Consider the following 26691-nt stretch of genomic DNA (forward strand, 5'->3'; position numbering starts at 1 on the left):
TTATGCCATGTTTTCAGACCTGAAGCAGGCTGTATTCCCAAAGCCTTGCCTGTTTTTTCCCAGCTGTTTCAATTTCTTAGGAATAAGCTTTTACCACAAACTTTGCAATGTTTGTTGTACCTGACAAGTGTGACCCATCTATTTGGGAAAATAAAAAAATCTTCAGTGGTGGATAATTCACACTTGAACAAACTATTGCAATTTATCACGAGTCCTTGTCAAGTTTTTCTCAGTGTCTTACCTGAATTTTCCTTGCTGCAGTTTAAACCCATAACTTGTCCTGTTCTCACTGAGAAAAAGAGTTTATTCTTCCTCTCCACTGCCTTTGCAGCACTTTTTATATATTGAAAAAGCCATCACCCTCCTTCAGTCCTGTTTGTGTCCAGCTGTATTCATCTGTCACTTTTCTGCACACTGGTGTTTCTGAGCCTCCTGGAACCCTGGCTGGGCTCACTAAAATTAACTGCAAAACCCTGAAAAGTTTTATGCCATTTTAGTGAGCTGAATTGGCTTACTAAGAAATCAGCTGAACTGGATGGCTCATTTTAGGGGGAAGCATTTCATTGTCTTGATAACTATCTTTCAAAACTTTATGCTAAGGTATGGTGGACAGTTATGCTATCAATATCATTATTCAATCTTTTGCAAGTTTCCCTGGTTGCTCAGTCTTTTGTTTGGAGGATGGCTCCACAGTTTCCATCATAGGCATAATCATTCTCAACTTTAAATTAGTTCTGTGGGCTTTTTTTTGTGATTCTCAATGTTCTTGCATCATGTTAAAAACATGAGTGAGTTTATCTTCTCAAGATGCCTTCTGAGTCTTGGAAATACAAGTGCAGGGAAGCAGAAGACTTCAAGGATCCATCTATTCATGTGCACAGTTTGAGGACAGTAGAAACTAACTTTCTTACGTGTATTTTATGTTCAGAGCAGGTGGGTAGGAGGCTGGTAGGTAGCTGATGTTATCCTAATGGGCAGATGGCAAGGAGAAGATTGTTAATGTAGATCTTAATCATCCAGATATTGGACTAGCATTAGAACTCAGTGCCTTAACTTTTAGTCTTGTGCAATCAGACCATAATTATTTGTCTTATGAGTGACGGAGTGCCCATAGCCCCCAGTGATCTCAGTCACAGTTGTGAATGCTCAGTGCTGCAGAAAATCAGGTCAAGTGTCTCACTGGGTGTCCGCAGAGTGAGGTGCAGTTATGTCTGAAGAGTCTGTAAGAATAACAAAGGGAAAGCAAGTTTCTTTTTGTATGCTCAGTCCATCAAATTTATTTCTATTAAAAATAATTATTACAAATTGGAAAGGATAAAACTTTTGTTCTTGAGCAAGCCATATCTACAGGCAATTGTTTGCACAAAGCATTTGATTAATATCTTTAGTATTAGCCATCCTAGGCATTATAAGAAGGCAGTATATGATAGTATGGCTAAAAACTATTGAAGTAAACACTGGAGATGGTGAAACAAAATTGTGTGAGTGATATGTGATATTTGGATCAACCACACTGTTATAACCATTGTTAAAAGACTGTATCAGCTTTCTCATGTGATCTTAGTGTCCGTGCCTCGGCACAGACATACACGGTACAGGAATTAGCTGCTGCCTCCTGGAAACAGTAGCAGAAGGTACAGAAAAACTGATTGTTTTTGGCAGTTCATACATTTTTAGAGACAGAAAACTAAGTATAGAAATGTGGTAGTATGACTTGGAGGTTTTTGTCATTTAAGAATTTTATTCCCAGCTCTGCAAGAGGTGATTTGAGTAACCTTTCAGTGTGAGGCCTTGCATTCGTAATTGTGAATAGCACAGAATAATATTGTACACTAGAAAGTGAGACTTCAGATTATTTTTCTGGCTGACTGGGCAGGACATTTCTAGGCTAAAAGCGTTTGGTAAGAGGAAGCAATAACAGCTGTTTTGCGTGTAGAATCAGTTCTACATGTTGGTGCAACTGTAGAGTGCAGCTGAGGAGACAACTGAAATAGAAGGTGAGGTTAAATGGACAGCTAGCGGTTGCCACGAGATAATTCTTGTTCCCACATGTATATGTAACGCATCTGGAAATACCTCTAAAGGAAAGGGAAAAAAAGAAACTGTAGTCAATGCTAATGGACATCTACTAAAGGCTTTCATTTTGTGTACAGTCTGACTTTGTTGTTCTTGGCCTTACATTTTTCTTGTATTATACACACTACCCCTGAGCTCAGTTCCACTATTTTGTTTTATGTATTAATTTCTTATTGACATTTTCTGAGGAAAAAACAACTGTCCATCCTCATCTTGCTGTTCTGAGTGACCCCTAGCCAAACTGTATGCCACACTGTTCAAAGTTGTCCCTTTACTGCAAAGCAACATATGTCTGTGTCTCACTTGTACCGAGGAGCCCAGCGCTGGACACAGTGCTCCAGATAAGTCTCATCAGCCCTGAGTAATGGGGAAGGGTCACCTCCCTTGTCGTGCTGGCAGTGCTCTGCCTAAAGCAGCCCAGGAGATGCTGCTGGCCTTTGCAGCAAGGGTGTATTGCTGTCTCCTGTTCAAGTTGTTGTCTACCAGCTCTCTCTTGGAAAAGCAGCTTTCCAGATGGTTGGTCCCAAACCCGTGCGTGGGGTTGTTTCTCCCCAGGTACCAGACTGTGTGGTTCCCTTTACTGAACTTCACGCGATTCCTGTTTGTCCGTTGCTCCAGCCTGCCCAGGGCCCTCAGAACAGCAGCACAAGCATCTGGTGTATCAGCCAACTCCCCCAGTTTTTTGCTTTTGTTGTTGGCGTGCCTTTGCAGGTTGGGAACTGCAGTTCCTACTGGGTGCTAAATGGATAACAGCAAGAGCAGACAAACGTATTTGGAAGAGGGATATGGAGCAGTAATGATAATATGTTCAGTATGATTTGGAAGGATGTAGGAAAATGTCCTGGCTTGAGTGAGTGGTGGGGTTTTGGTAGCAGGGGAGGGAGCTGCAGTGGTGACCCCCTGTGAGAAGCTTCTCAAAGCTCCCCTGGCTCCAACTCAGACCTGACTCTGGCCAAGGCTGAGACAACTAGCTACGGTGGCTGTACCTCGGTGATAACGTATTTAAGAAGGGGAACTTGAGAGGTGGAGGAGGAGCTGTGAGAAGGAGTTGTGAGGAGGACACCTCTGCGAACACTGTGGAAGAAAGGAGGAGGAAGGGGGGAGGTGTGCCAGAGCAGAGACTCCCCTGTATCTCGTGGTGAGAGGGCAGCGCCACCCCCCTGCCACCCAAAGGGGAGTCTGTGGTGGAGCAGAGACCGATTTGTGGCATGTGGGGCTTCACGCTGGGGCAGGTGACTGCACCCGAAGAAGGCCGGGACTCTGTGGGAAGAAGGCCCTGCTGTTGTAGTTCGGTGCTGGGAGGACTGCAACACGTTGGGGTGACCCACAGGCCTGTAGGAGTGACTCATGTTGAAGTTAGTTTGTGGAGGACTGTCTCCTGTGAGAGGGGGACCGTGCTGGAACAGGGGAGGAATGTCAGAAGTTCCGCCCACCTCCCTGGGAGGAAGAAGTGGCAGGACTGGCTGCACCCCTCATTCCCTGCCCCCTGCACCGCTGGAGAGAAGGTAGAGATACTGGGAGTAAAGCTGAGCCCAGGAAGGAGGGAGGGATAGGAGAAGGTGTTTCAAGATGTGGCAATGCTGCTCACAGTCCTACTCTCAGTGACATGTTGTTGTTAGTGTCCGCGTTAAATTTATTTTTTTTTTCTTCCCCTAATGAGTCTGGTTTTTGCCTGTGCCTTAAAGGATGAGGTCATCCCTCCCTGTCCTTATCTCAAGTTCATGGGTCTTCTGCTTTCCTCCTTCCCAGCTCTGGGGGGGAAGGGGTGGGTGAGTGGCTGTGTGGTGCTCAGTTGCTCTCTGAGCTCAAACCACAATAGAAATGAAGCATCGCCATGCTGCGCTAGCCTAGTTGTTCCTAATATTACCTCCTGCTTATTGTGTTTAGTCTGGATTAAGAATATTGCAGACTACATATTGGCAGAGCTTGCTATGTATTTTAAGTATTGAAGGAATTTGTTAGTGCTTACTGTTAATTTTTCTGTCACTTGGACCTTCGATCTTGGTTTAAATACTAAAATGTGATAATGTGAAATTTAGATTTTGTGTAGAGCTTCAATTAAATTATCTTAAAGATAAGCTAAATAAGTATTATGTCTTGTTTGGCCTTATGTGATGCTATGTATTTTCAAAATCAGGGCTGGAAGAGATGATTTAATTTGGCTTTCAGTTCAAGCGGCTGTAGGGTCAAGGTGAATTAATTTGTTCCAAATTCCAAACCTGTATTAGAAGTAAGGCTTATGCTTATAGAAACACATAATCCGAAGCAAACAAAAACTCCTGAGTGATGAAGAACACATCACAGCATTTGTTACATTTGTTATAGGGTTAGTTCCTGGTGACTGTTTTTCTAGTTCTGCAGGATTTAGAATTTGCACTTTCAATTTCTAAATATTATCTTCACTTTGCAGATGGGATACTGGGCAGGAAGGATTTAAGTGGTGTGCCCAAGGCCACGCATGGGGTTGGATAAAGCAGTAAAAAGCTAGAATTTATCTGCCTGCATGTAAGATCCTCTTTTCTTTGTCACCTTGTTGATTGAAGCTTTTGGAGCACTGCCTTGGTGTGCAGCGTGCTGCTTTCTAGCAGGGTTGTTGTGTGCTGCTGATGCAGGCCTTTTACTGGCTGTCAAACGTGGTGGTTGGGTAAGAATATTGAGGGGACAAAGCTTGTCTCTAAGCTGAATATGTAAAACTTGAGTTTTACATGTCTTGCTTTATGGTGCTATGTAATGGCATGGCTTCTCGTCTATACAAGCAGTATGTTTGGACTTCTCAAATTTCCTTTGGGGCTTAAGGGGATGGAGAAGCGTTCTGCTTGATCATTTTTAACTTGCAAGGAAAGACGTAGGAGGGAACACCGAGGGAGAAAGCAAAGTAATTTTAAATGGAAAATGAAGTTATGTTGTACAGGCGTTACCAATTAAGTAGTAGAAGATATTGCTCTGTTAGTATGTGCCGTTGTTTGAATATGTTTTGCACCCAGATGGGACAAGGTCACTTGGTCAATAAGGAGAAGGTTTTGAATGGGAGTCAGTCAAACACCAGTTATCTTTTATTTTGGATATCTCCTAGGCAATGCAATTAATAACTGTGTAACTCTTATTGCTAAATGTAGTGGTTGTTTTTGTTTGTTTGGTTTTAAGTTTTGGCTTCAGCTTTGTAAGGGGTAGGTACCTAGTTTATAATAAGATTAGCTGAACTTAATTAGTTGTTCCTACTGGATAGTTGCCTGGAACAACTCTGTCGGGTTTCAGGGTTTGTGTCAATCTTTTCATTTGTTTGTTTGCTGTTTGGCTGAAATGGGTAGATCACTTCAGCACCTGAGGCGCAAATAAACAATGTAAAGACTACAAAAAATATAGGTAGCTTTCCATGTTAGGATAAACTACAGAAAATATTGATGAAATGCATGTATCAGATTTGTTGTTGTAGAATTGTAGAGCCTTTCTTAAAGCTAAGCTCATTATGAGGTACTTACTGAAGAAAAACCATCATAAAAGTGACAACTTAGTAGAAAAGTCTTTTTTTACATTTTTTAAGAAGCAGTTTTATGTAATGGTCGTTATGTCTGTCGTGGTTATTATGCATGGTTAAAAAACAGAAGCAAAAAAGAGAAACATTGACTTATTTTCCCATTGTATGTTTCAACTGAATGGTGTCTTCTCCTGCCTGCTTTATATTCTTCTGTAGGTCATTTTTCACTATGCCAGCATAAATTTGTGTCATCTTAAAATATAGATGTGCAGGTTTAAAAAGCTGCAAACATGCTAAGGTCATTAGAATTGGGATTGAGTGAAAAGAGATTTTTTTTAAACTCCTAGAATAGAAGCAATTGACAGCAAGTTAAAGGACTTGTTCAACTATATTGTGTTTATTACAGTTTAAATAACCCAAACTGCAGAAGTATGAAGTGTTCCTCCCCCTGCTTTTCTCTTCCCCGGGATAAAGGTGACACTCTGAATCTGTCTCAAGCTTTCAGGATTCTATCAGTGGCTTTAGCCTCAGGCTGAATGAGACAGAAAGGAGGAGAGTTTGGTTTTCCTGATTATAAGAACATCCTCTTTAAGCAACAGGTATTTCTTTTATTAAAACAAAAAAAAAAGTGAAGGTTCACATTTGTGTAGTCCATAAGGATCAGTGATTTTTCCACAGTTGTCAAACTTAATTGCACAGCCAAATTGAGAACACTGTTCCAAGCACATACAGCTTTTCATTAGTCACTGTAGTGCCTTATTTCCAAACCAAGCCTAAGCAACATGGGTGATAATTTAAGACTGAATTTTGGAAGGAAGTGGTGTTTCTGTGAGGGTAGAGGAATGTTGAGGGAAGTTGCCAGGCAGTTATCCCAAAACTGTTATGGGTTTCCTGACTTCAGCTGAGTGTCTGGGTTGAGGAAGAAGGAGTTACCATCCAGATCATAGTAGCCAGCAGGACTGTAGAGGACACATGTGAGGGGTAGCGCTGACTTGGGCTGTGTAATGGGGAGCTGTTATTCTATGCAATGTAACACTCCACTTCTGATCAGTCCTACAAAATGGGCAGGACTTGCCTTTTCGTTTTGGGTTTCTGGCTCTGAGCTGTTCGCTTTCTGGCTTGTCAGCATTGACAGTTCTTACATTTTAGCATTTTTTGGCTTAGCCCTTGTTAAGTGCCTTTATTAACACAAGACGGTAGATGGGCAAGTTAGTTGTCTTCTAGATGGTCCAGTCTGGACCTAACCACATACGGATGGGTTTTTTCCAGCACTGTTTTGCGGTTTCCTGTTCAGCACAGGGACTGTGAGAAGATACCACAGGACCTTGCAGATCCCTGTGTGTCAGGTTGTCTGCCATTACCACCGTGTCAAGGCTGTGGGTCCAGCTTCCTTGGCTCTTCAGTCGCTTCTGAATGAAATAGGGCCTCTCTTCTCCTTCTGGTTCTTTATACCCTTCACTCCATACTTTCTTTTAGGCCAGGACTTTGCTTTTCAAAGAAGTTATCTCTGAGCGTGACTACTTTTCCTTGTGTGTGAAAGCACTTCCCTAGAGCAGTTGTACGCTGCTGGTTGCTCTATCTGAGCGTGCACAGCGCAACAGTGGTGAAGGGTGATAAGTAGGTTGAAAAAGCAAATTAAAAAAAGAAATTCCACAGAACAGTTGTGCAGGATGCCTTAAACATATGTGGAAAATCTTACATGGAACGCACATAAATTTTCTTGAACTTCTTTTGAAAGCTCTTCTGAAAAGATTGATGCCCAGTATCCTGCTAGAATTAGATAATCTGATGATCCAAGACGGATAGGTTTGCTTTGACGTCTAGTTAGCGTACGCAAGAGTGTGTGTGTGAGTGCTTGTGTGTGTACAAAAAAATAGACTTCTAAAATATGTTTTACAGGGAAGGTATGACAAAAATGTGTACATCTAATTGTCATGGCAGGAAGAAAAAATATTTGCAGAAGCTTAATCAAAAGCTGCCTTCTATTTCAGGATTTCATTAAATATTATTCTTATGTTATACCTAAATATTAGTATTTTGAGACCACCAGAGTGCATGTTGTTCCAATTGTAATCCGTTTCAGAAATCTGAACGTTCCCCTTTTTTCTTCATATAGGAAATCAGCTCAAAAGTTCATTCAGTCTGATGCTATGTTTGTTTATAATAAATTCTTACAAGCCTCTGAAATGGTTGCTTTATGTTGTTGAATGGGCATGTTGTTCCCGTGTCAAGAGTAATTGCATCCTTTAAAACCTAGTAATGACCAGTGTCCTGAAGAAACACTGTTATGGAAATAGAGAAATTTCATGTCATATAGCATTTTTGCTCATGAAGAGCTCAGGCTAGTTTGTGTCTTACAGTGAAACTGCAGAGCTTTTACATTGACCTGGTGTATTGGCTGTGGAAAATGACCCCCTTTAAAACATTAATGCTGGAGTGGTACCTTTAATCCCAAACAAACTTCTCTTTTGTTAACATTTGTTTCGCAACAAAGCGGCTTGCTAATGATCCAGTAGAAAAAATGGCCAATGAGATGGCAGCATTAGTGTAAAATTTCAATTTGTCGATGAGACACTGTAAGTAAAACTGTTGGTAGTATGGAGTAGTAGGTACTGGAAGAACTAGTTGCATGCATCTGTGAGTCTAATTGAAACTGTAATAACCAGAGGCAAAAAAGGTCTGTTCATGCTGTACAGTTATGGTTTTGGTAAATAAATACTGATGTGTGTATAGTAGGATGGAAAATACTACTCTACATGTTTTGCTTGGACTGTTGCAGTTTTATTTAGATACTATGTTTGCTGTAGGTCATGTTACCTCTTTCTGGCTTGATTTTCCTGCTGTCATGTGCAAAGCTACTAGAGCACAGAAAAAACTGCCCATTGAGAAGAAATCAAATACTTAAATAAAAGAGATTTAAAATATCCTATGATTGAAAAACATGCAGTGAAGTCCTGCATTCCTAAGTGGAATTCATTGCCATTGCTCAGCGGCAGTGCTCCATGCAGCTATTTATATTACCCCAGGATCTGTAAAAGGGGAGACTGAAACAAATCATTTTAAGTTTCTCCAGAACTTGCATTTTCTGGAAGAATGGGATGGCAGCTCTATGTTTTATTACATCAAAGATTATGGCATCTGTCACATTGTGCTGTTATTTAATGGTAAAGTAGTCACGTCTGCTGTCATTAGTCAGCTCCTTGATTAGTCTTTTGGGTGGAGAGATGTTACTAGTGGGTGTAGTGGTACCACAGATGCAGTCTAGTTTATTGTTTAACTTACAACTTTGGTTTCATCAGGTTAAAATACTTTATACTGCACTTAGACATTTGCACAGCTTCTGATTATTCTGTGAAATTGTCACATAAAGCGGTGAGCCAGTGAGTCTGAGTAGGTGTAGTTCCATTAAAAGGAATGCTATCAGGAATATTTTACCTGCCTTATCAAACCCGGTATGATTTTAGGTGCAGATCTTTTGTCTTGACTGAAAACTGGGAAAGACTGTTTCTCATTAAACCAAACTTCTGTCTTGCAAGTTTAGTCAATTGTATGACTAGAAAATAAATTCCTTAAATCTGTATCATCACATTCTCTGTTTGCTTATGTATTTATCTTGTTTATTTAAATTTTGCCAGAGTTCTGCTTGTGTTTTTACATTATAGTTACCATAAACAAATCTTGGAGGTAATGCATAATAGTTTGTTTAATTTAAAAAAAAAAAAAGTGAAGCTGCCTAAACGGAATTGTAAAAACTGAATGCAAGAATATGATTAAGCTATCCTGGGGACATCCATTCTAAATTTCCTGTGGTCTAATAGTGATGCTACTTCAAAATTGACCATTTTTGTTTACAGTGCTTTTTATTCAATGTATGACTATTTTGGAATCACATCTATCAATTTTTTTTCTTCTCTTTTACAGACTGGACTTTGACATTCTTTTCATGAAAGAGGCTTCCAAGTAATTGTCTTATAATAACTTTGAGAAGAAGTTCTATGTAGCTCTTACTTTCAAGAGTGCTGCAAAAATGATTACTTCAGATCTGCCAGTACTACAGTGAGTATATGTTTCTCTATATATTTGAAATCTTCAGTTTTAAAAAGGTGGAAGAAAACAGAAAGGTGATTGTGAGGATAAAGCACAAGCTTGAGACAAGTGCAGATTAGGGTGATTCTCTCAGGCCTCCTGTGTTGTCATATGCTGAAAAGCTGAATAAAAAAATAAAACGCTTAATGTAAAATATATTCCTTTATATGTATGGAGGTTTAACTTTGCTGTGAAAAGCAAAACAAGATCTTTACTACTTTTGTGCTTCTGAATGATGTGAGATTTCAGAAATGTGTATGAGTTTTAATCCTAATTGACCGTATTGGTATATTCCAGTTGTGTACTCTTTTTTACAAAGAGCTGTTTTTATTGTGCAAAAAGCCTTTGGCTTCTGCAACTGAAGACAGCAAGTGGCATTAGCATGTTCTGATCTTGCTGGGAAATAGGAGTGGCTTATACAAATGGGAACATCACTGTACCTGGATAAAGTGAACTAGTGGAAAGAATAGAGTGGAAGTCTGTAATGAGAGTAGCTAGAGTAAATCAAGTAGAGTTAAGAAAGGAATTTTAGAAACAGGAATAAAATGGAGCTTCATTTGATGTGGATTGACCTTGGCTGGCTGCCAGACACCCACCCAACTGCTCTGTCACTCTCCTCCTCAACAGGACAGGGGGAGAACACAAGAGGAAAAAGCTTGTGGGGCAAGATAGAGAAAGGGAAATCACTTACCAATTGCCCTCATGGGCAAAACAGACCCAACTTGGGGAAAATTAATTTATTGCCAATTAAAAAAGATTCGAATGATGGTGAGAACCAAAGACAAAACCCAAAACATGTTCCCTCTCCCCCCTGCGCTCTTCCCTGGTCAACTTGACCCCTTCAATCCTGAGTCCTCGACTCGCAGCCCCAGCGCGGGGCTCTCCGAGGGCTGTGGTGCAGATACCTGCTCCAGTGCCGGCTCCCCCGGGGCCATGGGGTGTCCATGCCAGGCACCTTCTCCCTCCTGCTGCCCCCAGGGCTGGTCTCTCACCCCCCAGGCAGTCCTGGCTGCTCCTCACAGAGCCCACCCTGCGGCCACCCCACTGCCACCACTTGCCACTTAAACCAAATGCATGTGGTAATTGTCTAATGTTAAGATTTTCGCTTGGAATAAACATATGAAAATAGGAATTACCACAGGGTGAAAAAGAGCCTCAGTTTATCGAGGTTGAGTGGTGTTCCAAAACGAAGATTTCAAGTGCCTTTAAGAAACTGAATGCTTAGACAATTGTAAAGTTATTTGTCTAACCTTAATAATAACATGCTCTGCCTTGCAATTTTTTCTTACATTTGCAAAACCTCTTTCAAAGAAAGTTAATTTCTGCTGTGGGTGAGCATGTGGCTAAAGACAGGGATGACCCTGATAGGTAGCACTGAAGGGGGAGCGTCAGCCCTGGGTAGGATCTGGTTAGCTTTGAGGGTAGTTGTGGAAAAAAATTTTCTTGGTTCATATTTTTCTGGATGTGCCACATTCAAGAAGTGAGAGTGTGCTTGTGAAGTGTGCCAAGGACAAAAAACTGGGAGATTTTGTCACAGCAATGGTAGGAAAGAGATATTCTTGTTCCCAGTTCAAGAAGCTAGATGGCCTTAAGAAGTGAATGAAATATCAGAGAGTTTAATGTTTAAAAAGTGCATATTACTAGATTTGGTAACTCTGCACACCATCTGAGAAACCTGAGGGACGTTAAAGATGTAGGCATATTCTTTAATCAGAAGATGATTGTGAGCCCCCAATATTATGTAACATTAAAAAATGAAAGAAAACATGTATGTTGTTTTTCTTGGTAGAGCTGGGAATCATTTAATGCCACTGTTTGGAAGTGCTGGTGAGAAGTCGTCATCATCAGTAATATACATAGTTTTGGTTGCTCGTAAACAAGATGAGATCTTCCTTTCTACAAAACAATCAGCAGGATTTGCACATGAAGGTTTTGAGACTCTCCTGAGGGCTCAGAACATTGTCTAGTGTGGACGAGGTATCAAAGAAAATAACTGCTAATTCAGTAGGTCCCAGCCAGACTTCGATCAGAAAGGAGTCTGCCTAAGGGTGAAAAGACCTGAAGTAGTCTTTGGTTTAGGGGTATTGGCTTCACGCACTTAGATTTGGGAAGCCACAGTCTGGTTCCACACAGAGAGCACCAAAGCTTGCTTTCTGGCTCTTAAATAAGCAGCTTTGAAGGGTTATCATAATCTACCACATTGTATTTTATTTCTAATTTTTCATAACGTTTTCTAATCTTTTTGGCTACCATCTTTAAACAAAGAGTCCTAAAGTCAATTTGATATATTAAGGTACTTTGCTTAGGACCGTATCAAATATTCCCTCCCAAATTCTTCTCTGTTGAGGGAACATGAAAGGAGAACTCTTTAATCTTTCTGGATTCACAGAAGTGACTTCAGAATGCAATGAAGACAGGATGTCACTTACTGGTGTTTCAGATGTAGGGAAAGAACCTCTGGTGTGTTTGACCTGGGTGACTGACTGTTATGAGTCTTCTCTCAATGGGATGACTCATATTTGCTGTGAGGCATGTTCCTCTTTAGATTTTGAAGATCAACCATGAGAGCTGATTCATCCATGATTCATGAGCCTGTGCATTTAGCCATTTTTCTTCATGAATGCTTTTTTTCACAAGGCTGAGTCTGGTGGTAGCAATTACTGAATTTATCTCTGCCAGAACCTTGAGCCACCTCAGCAACACCGATAAAAGCTTGTAGAAGTGTTTTTATTTACAAAACCAGATACATGAACATAGGTTTCTGGTGTGGTGTGTTTTTAAGCAGGGTGGTATAAGCTCTATAGCCAGGGTTTTATGTAATAGTAGAAGGAAGGTAAATTTCTTTTGATTTATTTTGCAGAGATGTGAAATTTACTGTGTCTATGGAAATAGGTTCTTCAGAAGTATGACATGGTAATGGGCTGCCCAGTAATCTGTTAATTCTTCATTACCATGTGGTTAGTTTCAGTGGCTAGTTATTATAACTTCGGAATAATATCTGGAGTTTTTAGGAAGGATCCTGGAGTTACTGCTGGTTTTCTTAGGTTGCTTTAGCCACCACAGAAACGAGAAAGAAAAGCAGAATAAATCTGAGCCCCTAAAAGGGGTTCTCACTTGTCTGCTTTGCTCTGCCCACCCCAGTCTTGTAGGTCTCCCACACTCTGCCATATTCTCCTATGTCTCTATCATGTCAAAGGTGTCTTAGAGAGGAAAGGTTTAGCCTTAGGCACTGCCACCTCTCCTCTTCTTAGATGCTTAGATCCTTAGGCCCATATTATTTTCCCTCCCAACAGCTTCAGGAAAGATAAATTGTGACTAAGCCTAGATTTTCCCCTCAGGTTACTAGTCATACACGTGTTAAATAGGGATAGGATAATTCTGGCCTATTAAGCTGTGGATGTCTGCCACCAGATAGATTACTTCCTAGCAATTCTGCAAGATGTGTAGGGAATGAGGGATTGGATGCTGGCCAGATGCTCTTCTCAAAGAGGGTTAAAAAGCTGACAGAACTGCAGGCAGTTGAGAGATGCTTTACTCCTCTGAGATCAGAAATAAGAAGAAAAGGGATGTGTGTGTGTGTGTGTATCCAGAGCAACTGTAAGGCTTTGACAGAAGCAAGAAGCACTGCCTCCCAAACTGAAGGGACTCAAGGCTGCAGTTCAGGGCTTGATTCAGACAGAATTCTCTGCTGCTTGAAGTGATGTTTATTTTAATGTTAAATCAGCCAAGGACTGTAGGTTGTCCATAATCCTGTCTCCCTACTCCAAATCATGTAAGGATTGAAGGGAACTTACTTTCTGACGTTTTCCCCTTACTCCTTACATACTTAGTCTTTGCTGGAAAGACATCTCCTCTCTGCCTCACATATTGTTAGGGTGAGATTCATCTTATTTAATTTTAAACATTTATATTTGAGTTGCTTGTCTAGATCACCTTACCATCAATGGAGAGAAAGGAAAATTTATAAGACATAAACTGACCAATTTTGGACACTGACCTTAGCATGAGGTATGTTGTACCTTTTCTGTTTTCTGCATTATATATGTCTCATTTAAATTAGATGAATCTCACCCTTCATACTGGTTTATTGAGCCTTTCCCAAAAGGCTTCCAGCAAACTAGAGGAGTTTTACCAGAAAAATATTAGAGAAGCATGGTTATCCGGTTTAAGACAACAAAGAAGAGAAGGTGATTAATAATTAAACTGTTCCTTGCATATGCAATGTTTCAAAGCAATTGAAATTTCCAGAGCTATATACATAAATCTCATTAGGTTTTGCTAGACCTGGACAGAGGCTGTAGCAAAGTCAAGTTCTCTGTGGACTAAAGGCATGCAAAATAGTACAGTTTATTTATACAGCTCTAGTGTTTCAAGGGAAGTGTTTGAGCCATTTGCCTAGGAGGACTGCTGAATTTGGTTTTAATAGACAAAAATCTTTATCCTGGTGATATTAGGGGTGCAGTTTTGTAAGCTAGCAAAGGTACAGCATTTCCCCAGGAATGGAGGTATTGCTTAGACTACACCATGTCTAAAGTTTTTCCGTAAGGAACTGCGTAGACCAGAGAGAAGCTTGTTTTTTTTTCTACAGAGAGCAAAAGAGAATGGCTTTAATTTCTCTACAGCAATAGAAAACAGCAGATATTTTCATGGAGTTCCTCACTTCTTTATTCAAAAGTTATTTTTAAAAAAAAAGTCATTGTGAGGCAATACACATTTTTGTCAAATTGAGTTGCGATGTGATGGCTGGTATTTGAGTAAAGGCTGGATACGTCCATCCACATCGACATTGTTTTCAGCTGTATTCACTGCATTGTTTTTCACTAGTGTGGCCCTATTTTACCAAGTAATTTTGAATTGTGTAGGATATCTTTTATTTGCTTTTAAACTTTTTACAGATTTTTTTTTTTTCAAATCCATAGCTCGATATTGAGTTTTTAAAATTTTGTACTTCATGAAGCAGAAAGCTACTTCTCTTTAATTTTATCACAACAAAGTTGCATTTTCAGTATTTTGTAGAGATACTGTTTTACAAGCACAGAAATTTGGGAACTGAAATGTACTTGAATGCTGTTTTTTAATCTAGGATGCATGATTTTCTGGGGTGTGTAGAGTATTTGGAGATAATCCATTGAAGTTACTTTCACAAAAGGAGATTCATAGATGTTCTACTGCATTCTAGCTTTTGTAGAGGATTCTGTGGACCCCTTTGTGTATTTGTGCTTGCAAATTGGAAAAGTTGGAAATGATGTCTTAATATTAGAAATTCATCACAGTTCTGCAGAATTATTTGGGTTAGAGCAGACCTAGAACAATACAGGAATTTTAGTAAAGAGAAGTATCAGAACATTCTTGATTCTGATACAATGATGTTTGTATCTTTCTGAATTACTAAATATCTATCCTGGTGATACAGCAAACTTGTGGAGTATTCCTGATTTATAAAACAAACAAAAAAAGCCCCCAGACAGTGTGAAAGATCTGTGTAGATCTTGGCTTGATGAAGTTTCTCCGTTTCTGTAAAACAGATCACCAATGCCACCTTTTATGTTTGAGGCTGTACAAAATAATGGAATAGATCTGATTTTCACCTTTCTCTTGCACAAGTGTTACAACAATTTAACTCCTTTCACTTCAAGGAAATGATACTGGATTTAAAGAAAACGCTGTAGAGCTAGACTTGACCCATCTTTGAGTTATCTAGGACATTATTAGAGTTAGTCTTTCATTTACAGAGATCTCATGCACTGGTGGTCTTGCAAACTAAGAATGAAGCACATCAGTAACAGGAATGGTTTTGCTTGTGGGGTCCTCTTGGGCAAATTCTAATGCCTCAGGAGATCAATTTCAAGCTGTTTCTTCAAGCAGCCAGGCCTGTTTTGAAGGCAAAGAAGTACCTGTGCACCTGGCTCTTGCGGGGTGGGTGGAAATTGGGGTAATGTTTTTTCTCTTATTATGGTCTTAAGTCTAAAAGAGGAATGATAGAAAAATTATACTGTGGACTTCTCTGCTAATGGTCATTGAGCAGTGTTAAGGTTTTTTTCATTGTACGAGTAAAAATGTTTTTCTGACTGCAAGAATCATACATGTCTTCAGATCGAAGTGAGTTTTCTGGTTGGTGCCTCATGGTCAGTGTTAATCCTCTCTTTATTAACAGCTGCACAATACCATTGTCTTCGAGTGTGACTAAAATCACAATGTAACCCGAGCGGGAACTTGTGTAACTGTTCTAATGATGTGATGGCTGCATTGGACTCCAGCTTGCTTTCTCATGGCCTTGAAAGCTGCTGGGAAGTAGTTACTAGAAGAAAGTTGATACTAGTGAATACATTGTGGGATGGATATGTTGAGAATGTGCTGTGTAATGTAGCCAGTTTTTTAAGTGTAACGTGGTTTCAAAAGAAGCTGTTAATTTAAATAACTTCCAGTCTATAAAATGAGATTCCAGCCCATGAAAAGGTAAGGCTTTTTGCCAGGGCTAACAATGCTTAGTTCCTGAGTTTGCAGAATAAATGTGGCAAGCCTTTTAATGCTGACTTTTTTTTTTCTGTTTTAGGACTAAATATTTAATCAGTCAGTTATAGATTACTTGTTGATTTCAAATCATTTTAATTTATCTAGTGTTTTTCCCCCCCCTAGGGATTCTACAAATGAAACTACTGCACATTCAGATGCTGGCAGTGAGCTTGAAGAAGCAGAAGTCAAAGGAAAAAGAAAAAGGGGCCGTCCTGGCAGGCCTCCAGTATGTGTCATTTAGTTTTGTTTTGTTATGCATCTATTTAAAATTGACTACAAACTGTTTTTTGTCTAATCATCTTGTGGTCACATAAATAGGCTTTTAATGAGCCCTATGTCAAACTTTATGAAGACTTGTAGAATGAAATATTTATCAGATTGATATAAAAACAATGTTTGGAGTGTTTAAAAAGGGACATAAAAATGAGCTCATAATAGCTATTATTTTTTCTTTCACTAGCTACTTACATGAACATTACACTTTTGTTATTATTGTCATATTACAACGTTGTTCTGGGTACAAGAATAATCTCAGTAAGCATGACCACTTTGTTTTGAAAGTTGTAATGCATTTTAAACCATCCTTTTGGTAACTGATAATCTCTTAATGTGAACGGAAGAGTTGCAGCATACTATTAACTAAATGCCTCAGAAGATCTATTAACACATCTTAAAAATTAATGTAATTGACATACACTGTGTCCTACATATAGATCGAGAGCTTCAGCAGTCAGTGCTGCTGCCTGCTCTGTGGGATTTGCTGTTCTTCAGTCGTCTTTGCCATTGCTGGTCCATCATTGGGAACATACAGAAGCAATTCTCTATTACACACAGTAGTTGAGGCTTTCTCTTTTATTTTCATTTATTTTACAGAATAGCAAATTTATTGGAAAATGCAGAAAAATCTCTGTGTTATGAGGTTATCCCTCATTTTAGTTCTTCAGGGTTATCAGATGCAGTTTTCTTGATTATATCACTTGAAGTACACACTGTGGGTTTTTGGTGGCAAGTTCTGTGTGTTTGTTATTAATGGCTTTGATTTACTTCTTAGTCTTTGTCTGTGTGTACACCCTTGGTATGAATGTGCTATATATATAGCACTAGTAGATTGATATATATATATTTTTTTTTAATTACCCTAAGATCTCTACACTAAGACCGACACCTCAAGCATGGGCTAGTGAGTCTGTAAGAACGGACAGGACCATGTGTTCCTCTCAAGCGTGCTGACCAAGCTTAGTATTGACTTTCAATTTTCATCACAGTTTCTGGACTTACTTTGGGAGACACTATTTTAAATCCTGGGTTTTTTTGGCCATGTCATCTTCCTTTTTGAAAGCTTTTGAACAGTGTTTTCTATGATGGCATACATTCTTCCTCAGATGGACAGATGTGCTCACAAACGTGGAGCTTCTTTAGATGAAGCTTTAAAGAAGCATGTAAAGAGAACAGGTCATCTGTTTATGTAACTTGTAAACAAAAGACAAAATCGGAAATTCTGTCATGGTTTGAGCCTAGAGGGCAACTGAGCACCTCACAGCCACTCGCTCACTCCTTCCCCCTCAGGGATGGGGAGGAGAAAATAAAATGAAAGGCGTAGGGATTGAGATAAGGACAGTGAGGGTTGACTCACCAGTTATGGTCATGGGCAAAAGACAGACTCAATTCAGGAAAAAAAGAACATCAATTTAATTTGAACACCACCACTTAATTTTGCAATTGGAGTAGGACAGTGAAAACTATTACCACATCTTAAAAACACCTTCCCCCACCCCTCCTTCTTCCCGGGCTCAGCTTTGCTCCTGATTTGTCTCCCTCTTCCCCCACAGTGGCGCAGAGGTCAGGAGAAATGGGGGTTGTGGTCAGTTTGTCACCTGCTGTTTCTGCTGCTCCTTCCTCCTCAGGGGTGGGACTCCTCACTCTCTTTCCCTGCTCCAGCGTGGGTTCCCCCTCATGGCAGACAGTCCTACATGAGCTTTCTCTGATGTGAGTCCTTCCCAGGGGCTGCAGCTCTGCCTGCACTGCTCCAGTGTAGGTCCCTCCCAGCACCAGACTGCTCCAGCAGGGGCTGCCCTCAGAGTCCTCCCAGCCTTCTTTGGTCACAGCCCCCTGCTCCGGTGTGGGGTCCCCCACGGGCTGCAAGTCGGCATCTGCTCCCCCGGTGACCTCCACGGGTGCAGGGCACAGCCTGTCCTCTCACCACGGGCTGCAGGGGGGTCTCTGCTCCAGTACATCTCCCCAGCCTCCTCCTCCTTTCTTCCACTGACCTCGGTGTTTGCAGATGTGTCTCCCTCACAACTCCAACTCCTCCTCCCAGGTTCCTCTTCTTAAACAGGTTATTGCAGAGGTGCAGCCACTGTCACTAATTGTCTCGGCCTTGGCCAGAGGTGGGTGCGACTTGGAGCTGGGGGAGCTTCGAGAAGCTTCTCACAGGAGCCACTGCTGTAGCCCCCTCCCCACCATGCACAAACCCAGCACGTTATCTTACGAATATCTCATTAGTAAATCTTTTGAGTTTTTGCAGATCTCATAAAGAAGAGGATGGTGCAACCTGTTTGCTAACCCAGAAGGTTGTCAGAGTGAGGAATTTAAGTTAAAGCAACACTAGTGGTGTGTTGTCCCCACAACACCTTAATTGGAAAGGAAGGGTGAATGTTACAAAAGGTGTTTCTCATCCCTCTGTTTGAGCTTATTAGTAGCTCCTGTGGGGTATTTGCTGAAGCACTTTACTGGTCCTGTGGTTCTGCTATGAAGTTTCTACAAGAGTCAATTGCTCATTATGCTTAGAACAACTCCAGGCTCGTTAAATGTACATGATTGTGAAGTGATGAACGTACAGAGGAAGTAGCCGTTGCTTCATACGTAAAATGATGGGCTGTGAGCTGACCATTGCTGCTAAGGAGCAAGACCTTAGGGTTATCAGAGATGATTCCATGAAAACCTCATCTTAATGATTAATGGGGTCAAAAAAACCAAATCCAGTCTTAAAACTCTGAGGGGAGAGAATAGAGAATAAAACAAATACTGTGTCCTTTATAAGACTGTAGTTTGCCAAAATTTGGAATACTTTGCATGATTCTGGTTTCTCTTTCCCTCTCAACCTCCACCCCAAAATCTCAAGAAGGATGTATTAGGACTGGAAGAGGTTCAGAGAAGAGAAACAATGTTGGTCAATCATGGAATCAGGCTGAGAGGGACCTCAGGAAGTCTCATTGCAACCTCCTGCTTGGAGCAAGAGCAGCTTTGGGATCAGACCACATTGCTCGGGGCTTTTCTGGTCTGGTCTTGAAAACCACCAAGGCTGGAGACTGCGTAGGTTCTCTCAGCAACCTGTTTCATGAATAATTACTCGTTGTAGGCAATCAGGTCCTCTCGCTTCAGTTCATGACTATTGTGAGTTGTCCTCCCACTGTATGGCTCTGCAAAAAGTCTCACAGGGGAAGTGTTCCCAGCCCCCCAACTATGCTGGTCGTCCTCTGCTGAGCTTGTTCTAGTTTATTAATACCTCTCTCGCATTGAGAGGGCCAAAACTAGACATAGTATTCCAGATATGGGCTAAGATGCACAGAGTTTAAAGGGTATCATTGCTTTCCTTGGTGTACTGTTGTATTCCTGTTTGTGTAGCCCAGGGTGCTGATGGCCTTTGCTGCTCAGGCACACGGCTGCCTCACATCCAGTCTGCTGTCTTCTAAGACCCTGAGGTCCTTTTCCACAGAGCCTGTTCTCTGACTGGCCGGTCTCCAGCCTGTGTTCGTGCAGGGATTTATTCCTCTGCCAAGGGCAGGTCTTTGCATTTGTCCAGGTTGAGTTTTGGGTGTACTGTTAGCCCAGTCCTCCAGACTGTCAATACCAGTCTTGCCCTGATGTCTTTAAGTGCTCTCCTCGCCAGTTTGGTTTCATCTGCACACTTGACAGAAGCACACTCTCTCACCCCCTCCAGCTGTCTGATAAAGATGGAAACTGGACGTGTTCCAGTTAGACTTCTGTCGTACTCCCTCAGCGCCAGCCTCCCGGTAGAGGATGATCCATTAACCGCTGTGCTCTGAGCCCAGTGGTTCAACCACTTCTCCACCCATCTAGTTGTCTAGCCATCCAGGTCATAACTTCCCAATTCGGATACAAGAATATTGTGGGAGACTGTTGAAAACCCTGCTAAAGGCAGGATAAATGGCATCTGTTGCTCTCCTCTCATCCACAAATTCAGTCATTTTGCACAGTTTTTTGGGTGACTGGACAAAATATATATGTTTAGATACACAATCAAATCCTGCTTTCATAATTGATACTGCTGCAACAGAAAGGAAGAAATAAGGTTCTTCTACCAAAAAAAGATCAAAAAGGAAAAAGCCACTCAATGACTATTATCCTTGAGGAGAAATGCAAACACCTTGGAAAGTCTAATCTAGGCCATTAAATTCATAACATTATTTGATATTAAAAGTCCTGGATTCAGTTATTGAAGTATTGGTTTTGCAAACATTGTATTTCACTTTCCCTCCTCCTCCACATTGCTCACCTATTCATGTTGCTAACCCGTCCAATTTCCTCAGGTGAATTATCTGTTTCTTACAGGAGGTGCAGCTCTGACCTTTTTCCCCCCGCTCTTCCATCTGCTAACAAGATTTTTATTTCCTCCACAGGTACCACCTACCTATAGTCTCAGATGTGGAAGAGATTAAAATATCTAGTTAAATTCAAAGCTATTTTTCTCAACTGATACTTAGCTTTGAAGTTTTTAATTTCTGTTGTAGACCTAAAGAAAGGCTTTTCTGCCCAAAGGCTTTTCTGTTTTTTGTGGGTTTTTGTCCCTAACTAAAATATTATGGTCTAATAAGATTTGATCTCTCCCTGCAAATGCTGATTTGCTTATGTCCTTAGGCCATCACAGCTACAGTGACACATCTACCATAAACATATTGACCTCTCTTGGAAAACTCTTTGGTTTTGTCTAGCTGCATGGTTCTATTACAGAGCTGCACACAATGTACTCCATCAAATATATGTATGTATTTATTTTAAATAGGTTTTTGCTGTAGTGTTATAGAATGGACTTGACCTTTTATCAGAAAGACAGACTACTACTAGAGGATTTTCCAGACTATTTTCCAAAGACAGACATTCCTCTGCAGATTTGAGACTTCTGTAAGGAGATGGTCCTCATTTGAAAATGTCATTTGTACAAATACCCCTTCAGTTCATAGAGAATCATAATATTTTGGGAAACTTTCCCTTCCTGAAAACACTGCTTTCCAAGTTGCACCTCCACTGCTATGAGAGACTATTCTAATGAGTACTTGACTGAGTAGACTGGACAGTCAACTTGCAAAGAGATTAAGTGCATTGGTCCTTCAAAATAACTCTCAGAATCTAACCTGATTGTCCTGAATTCACCGACCCTTGCAGTGAATTTAGCAGGAGTTGCACCATGTCCTGTTCTAACAGTGACAATGGCTGGGGCTGGCCTCCCCCTTGTCCGTGTCCACTTCTAAACTCTGAGTTTTGTAGACCAGATGCCTGTGGAACAACTAGCCAAGAGGTGAATCTGTCCAGTCAGTGGGATAATTTGGCGCATGTATTTATGCAATACTACATGTGAGCATGCGATATATATTTAGTGAATTGTGTGGGGTGTATTTAAGAAGTGACCTATAACAGTCCTCTGGTTGAAGTTGCTCAGTAACATTGGCCAAAAAAGCCTTTTTTTCTGATGCATTATTGAAATACATGGGTATGGATGTGCTCTCCTGTTCTGGGGAGGGGATTTGAAAGCTCAAGGGCTTATGATGCAATGCAGCTTTCACATTAGAGAGCTCAGGCTCAGATGAGTTATTTATCTATCTTTTTTTGTCTTCTCTCTTCGATCAATGCTCTCTGTTCAATATTGTTGGCATGCTTCATTTTAACCTACCTGGCCTTACCTTCCCAGGAGCTCAGAATAGCTTGGCTTAAACCTCAGCTGTTAGAGGTTGAGGCAGTGAGGGAGATCCCTGGCTGTATTTCAGCTTTGAGGTAGGAGTAGATAGATTAGCCTCTTTGACTCAGGACAAGAAGAAATGTCAGTCTTTCTGTTCCAGAGGTGGCAGTTCTGGGATCTCTGCTGGTGTCTCTCTCATCCCACACTCAGGCCCACAGTATGCCTTTCTCCAGCTCCTCTCCTCAAATTCTTTTATTGAGGCAAGATGGAACAAGGCACTTGTGACTTTTTGTCCCCAGTGCAGACCATATGATTTTGCTTTCAGGTCATTTTGTATTTTTTGGTGTGGAGGAGACAGACCATAATACCTTTGCATTCATATGTGAAATTTTAACTTTGCAGCAGACTCTTAGCCTTATTTAGTCTTGTAGCATGGATGTTGGATACTGCAGGGGATTCAGTTTTCTTTCTAGTTCCAAATCATACATGTCCTGATTAGTAGTAGGAAGGAATCCTCTTGGAAGAATTTCTTTTCATAGTAGTCAAGGTTTGTGGTTTGGTGTGACATACACCAAACATCAGTGTCCTGTTTCAGCTTGCTTGCCTGATATTTTTGGTCTGTCCCTTAAAACTGAAGTGAATCAATCTTTCTGTAGTTCTCTGGAAGCGCAGTGCACATACAGCCAGTATGTGAAGATTTCTCTATCCTGCCACTTGTAGCTTCTTGACGGAGAAAATCCTAATGGCATTAGAAGTTTTTCTTTTAAACTTTTGATGAGATGATCCTTGTACTTTTGGCAATCTAATCTATTCTTCCCTTTTTTGTGGAAATAAGTCTTTTTTTGGTAGCAATTACCTCAGCTAGAACAATTGAAGTGATTCAAGCAATTATAGCAGACTGTCTTGAGTCTTTAAGATGACTTTTAGAACTCTTGCTAGGCTTTTAAATAGGGATGAAAAAAAGCAACACCACTCCCCCAGCAGTCACTGTTTTGGTTTTTTTTGTTCTAAACTGCATGTGCTACAGTTGAAGCAGCTCTGTATGTGCTGGATGTTAGGGGACCTGCATCTGTCTTTGCGGGATAATGTTTCTTTCTTTGATGAAAAGAGTCCAAAGACTGACAGTTTGAATCCAAGAACTTCTCCCTAGGTAACCATGATGATGTTACGAAGTGTGCAGTAGCCTTTGTTTTTTTTAATCAGAATTAATTCAGAAAGAGCTCGGACATACCACTCTTCCACTTAACACGAGATTATAATGCAGAGGCTTCTTAAGGGGATGATACCTTTGAGAGGCAAGTTCTTCAGTCTTACTCAAGTGGAGGGTTAAAAAGCTGCTTCTAGCTATCTTGAGAAATGGAGTATTGCTTTAAATTACTTACGGTATGGATGCACAGAGGCCATCATTTACGGTGGGTTAGGTGGAGTTCCTGACCTGTAACACTTTTATTGTCCTTACTTCTTCGTGAAGTACCTCACATCAACTTGGGGAATGTTAATGGAAAATGTCAAGCCACTTCCACTTTTTTTTTTTTGGTAGTGTGTGAATTAACTTTCACTGTATTGCTTGATTATACAAATGTGGGTCACTTTTTTTTTTCTCCACAATTTAAAGACGTGAAAGGAAAAGTATTATCTATCTAACTCATTACAAAATTCTGATTTGTCATCATTTTCATTTAATTGCAGTCAAGGTAAGTATTTTGTTTCCTGTTTGCCTTGGTTTAAGCCTTAAAGCAACAGATAAACTATGTGGCCATCAATATGGCCATTGTAGAGTTGCTTCTGTGGCACATTCTGAAACTCTGAATTTCCTAATGCTTTTGTGTATAAATCCTCAGCTTGTTGTCCGTTGAATCTGCTGCACAGATCTGAAAAAGTATTAGTAATTTCTGTTTTCATTTGGCAACTCAGTCCATTTTGACACCACCACCAATCCAACAGCATGTCCTGGGGCTCAGAGTGAAATTTAACTGCCACAGGCTCACAGCTCCAAGCAGCACCTTTCTTGGTGTCTGATTAAAAAGCCTCAAGCTTTCTTACCTTGCCATGCTTCTTTATCCCTCCCTCTGGTAGTCTTTACTCACCTCAGTGTCGGTTCTGCTATTGCAGCAGATGCCTGGATTATGGAAATGGTTACAAGGGTTTATGAATACACTTAGATACAGTATTGCCAACCAGCTTGCCTTTTCCATGACTTTTCAGAGATCCTTCTCATGAACAGAAGAAAAGTTAGTACTGAGTCTGGAAAACAATCGACTCTTACCTACCTCAGGACTCTGACAGACTGACACTTGAAAAAAAGCCCACACATGACTGTCAGTTTAAGGGGGCTTTAGGTAGAGGCAGGAAATCTCCGGCTGAAAGGGTGTAAAGGGGCAAGCAATAACCACAATTGGTGTTCCTGTTAGGAAGCAGAGGTTCTATTTTTCCTGTATCTTGATGACTATTTGGTAGATCCTTACAAGGGTAGACTTGCTACAAATTCACTCTGATGAAACATCACATTTTACACCTGTCGGCGCTGGTCTGACAGGTTTACTGGAGCCACACTCATCCTTGGGCTGTTTCTGTGTGGAAGCTCTTCATGGCATTAGAGGATGGTTTTTTTTGTGTTGAGCTGAAAGACCACCCTTTCGTGTGAATGTGGGTATCTCTCTTTTGGGATGCAGGGCTACCTCTGTTTGGCATCCTCAGTGCCAAACATAATTTTTCGATGTGTAGCTTGACTTTGCAACTCTGCTTCCAAGAGCACCCTGCCTCTGCAAGATATTCCGTAGATACTCTGTGTCATGAAGGAGTCCCCTTTGAATTTCTATGGATGTACCGGTCCATGCTTTTCCTTCACTTGCTTCAGTGGTGTTGGATGTCTCCATCCTGGGATGCAGTCATAGAATACCAGGTTGGAAGGGACCTCAGGGATCATCTGGTCCAACCTTTCTGGCAAAAGCACAGTCTAGACAAGATGACCCAGCACCCTGTGCAGCTGAATCTTAAAAGTGCCCCATGTTGGGGAATCCACCGCTTCCCTGGGGAGATTATTCCAGTGGCTGATTGCTCTCATTGTGAAAAATTTTCCTCTTGATGAAAATTTTCCTCTTGTGAAAAATTTTTCTCTTGAAATAGGGTTACTTTTTCAACTTTGTACTCAGAGGTAGGAATCTGTATGAAGCTCAGATCTGTCAAGGTGGCCTGCAGAATTTCTTCCTGTAATTTCAGGGACACTACATGCCAGTAATGTCTGACAACAGCATTGCAATACTGTATGCTAATGATAAGATAATGCCACTTCCTCACTTCTGTGCCTTGTGCTTGCAAAACTTTATAATTAGAGTGCCAGGCAGTCTCTGGAGCCTGGAGGACCTATGCATGACTTGCTTTCATATTTGCGCTCCGGAGTGGGATTGAGTCTGGGCTTCCTGTCAGATGCCTACTGGGTCGAAGTGCTCTGCAGTGGAAGTCTGGTGGATACCCTTCCTCTAGTGCCTCTCCACCTGAAGATAACGTTAATCCCTGCCTAACTCAGAAAGTTCTAGTTTTGGATTTTCTTCAGTTTCTCAGCGGAGGATCCTTGTCGGCTTGTTTTGTCTCTTGAGGCAGGATTCAGTACAGGTCCTGCAGCTGGATTTAGCTTCTCCAGCTTGGATGCAGAATGGCTTTTAATAAATGAAAGACTTGGTTTCTCCACTGTGAGAGATGTTCTCGCTGTCAACAGAGAGAGACTATTCAAGTAGACTCAGTACTATATCTGGTGTTAATTCAGGTTCAGGATATTGAGATATTTACTTGGGCTTGCAGAATCTGGCTTTGTCCAGTAATTCTGTCAGAAGTACATCTGTTGGTTATTTCTGTACCTCTTCTGAGAGCTCACTGGTGTTCTCAACCTTCTAATTCAAACTGTAAGTCTTGGTCGAAGCGCTTCTGTTTCCCCAGCATACCTGACAAAAGTGGAGTTTAAACTGAGAGTTTACGTGTCTTGTGGTTACTCATTTTGAGCGTGTGCACACTGGTCCATAGTACTCATGCCAGTGTAGGTGGCTTTTTTCATTGCTTTCCAGTAACAAGGTATCTTTGCGTGTGTGCATTTCATGTCCATCTCTTACTTGCTTTCCCTTCATCCTTGCAGTGTTTAATGTCTCCCTTTGAATTACATGTTGAGAAAAACTGAGTATAGAGGGGGCTTGCATTAGCTTCTGTGGAGGGCATTGACTTGCATTCTGCTGTCATTTGACAGTACTTATAGCTAGTTGAAGTGCTTATGGTTTACTGTCACCCAGATTGAATAAACACATGGATTATATATCTCAAAGAGTCAATTTACTTCTAATTGTTTGCCATTTTATTAAATACCAATCGTGTCTCTTTGGAGCTCAGTAGAGCTCAAACATTTCATGTATTGATAGCTTTCTTGCTGATAAAGGCAGCCTTGCACATCTTTAAAAATTCAATGAGGGAGAACGCATATTCTTTTGATCACAAGGGCAGATGTTATCCAAAAGACTTTTCACAGAGATTGTACCATTATTTTAAGCTTTCCAGCTTACATTTGTATGCAAGTCCTTAATTGAATATTTCCAAGAGGCAGTTGCAGTTGCACTCTACCTTGCCCTTTTCTTTGGCTCTCTGG

General features: G+C 40.9%; 1 protein-coding gene across 12 annotated transcripts in view; it reads left to right on the forward strand.

Moving 5' to 3' along the window:
• Positions 1-26691, forward strand: part of STAG1 (STAG1 cohesin complex component) — a 203557-nt gene that overhangs the window by 34841 nt on the left and 142025 nt on the right. For 10 of the 12 annotated variants that reach the window (XM_074877914.1, XM_074877925.1, XM_074877926.1 and 7 more), the window contains 2 exons: positions 9473-9607; positions 16274-16376. In XM_074877914.1, the coding sequence (XP_074734015.1) occupies positions 9579-9607; positions 16274-16376 (132 nt within the window). In that variant the 5' untranslated portion in view covers positions 9473-9578. Of the gene's footprint in view, positions 1-4611; positions 4721-6017; positions 6151-9472; positions 9608-16273; positions 16377-26691 lie in introns of those variants that run through there. The other 2 variants (XM_074877922.1, XM_074877920.1) reach the window with 2 other exon arrangements.

Source organism: Strix uralensis, chromosome 9 (genome assembly GCF_047716275.1).
Source record: "Strix uralensis isolate ZFMK-TIS-50842 chromosome 9, bStrUra1, whole genome shotgun sequence".
Classification (NCBI taxonomy): Eukaryota; Metazoa; Chordata; class Aves; order Strigiformes; family Strigidae; genus Strix; species Strix uralensis.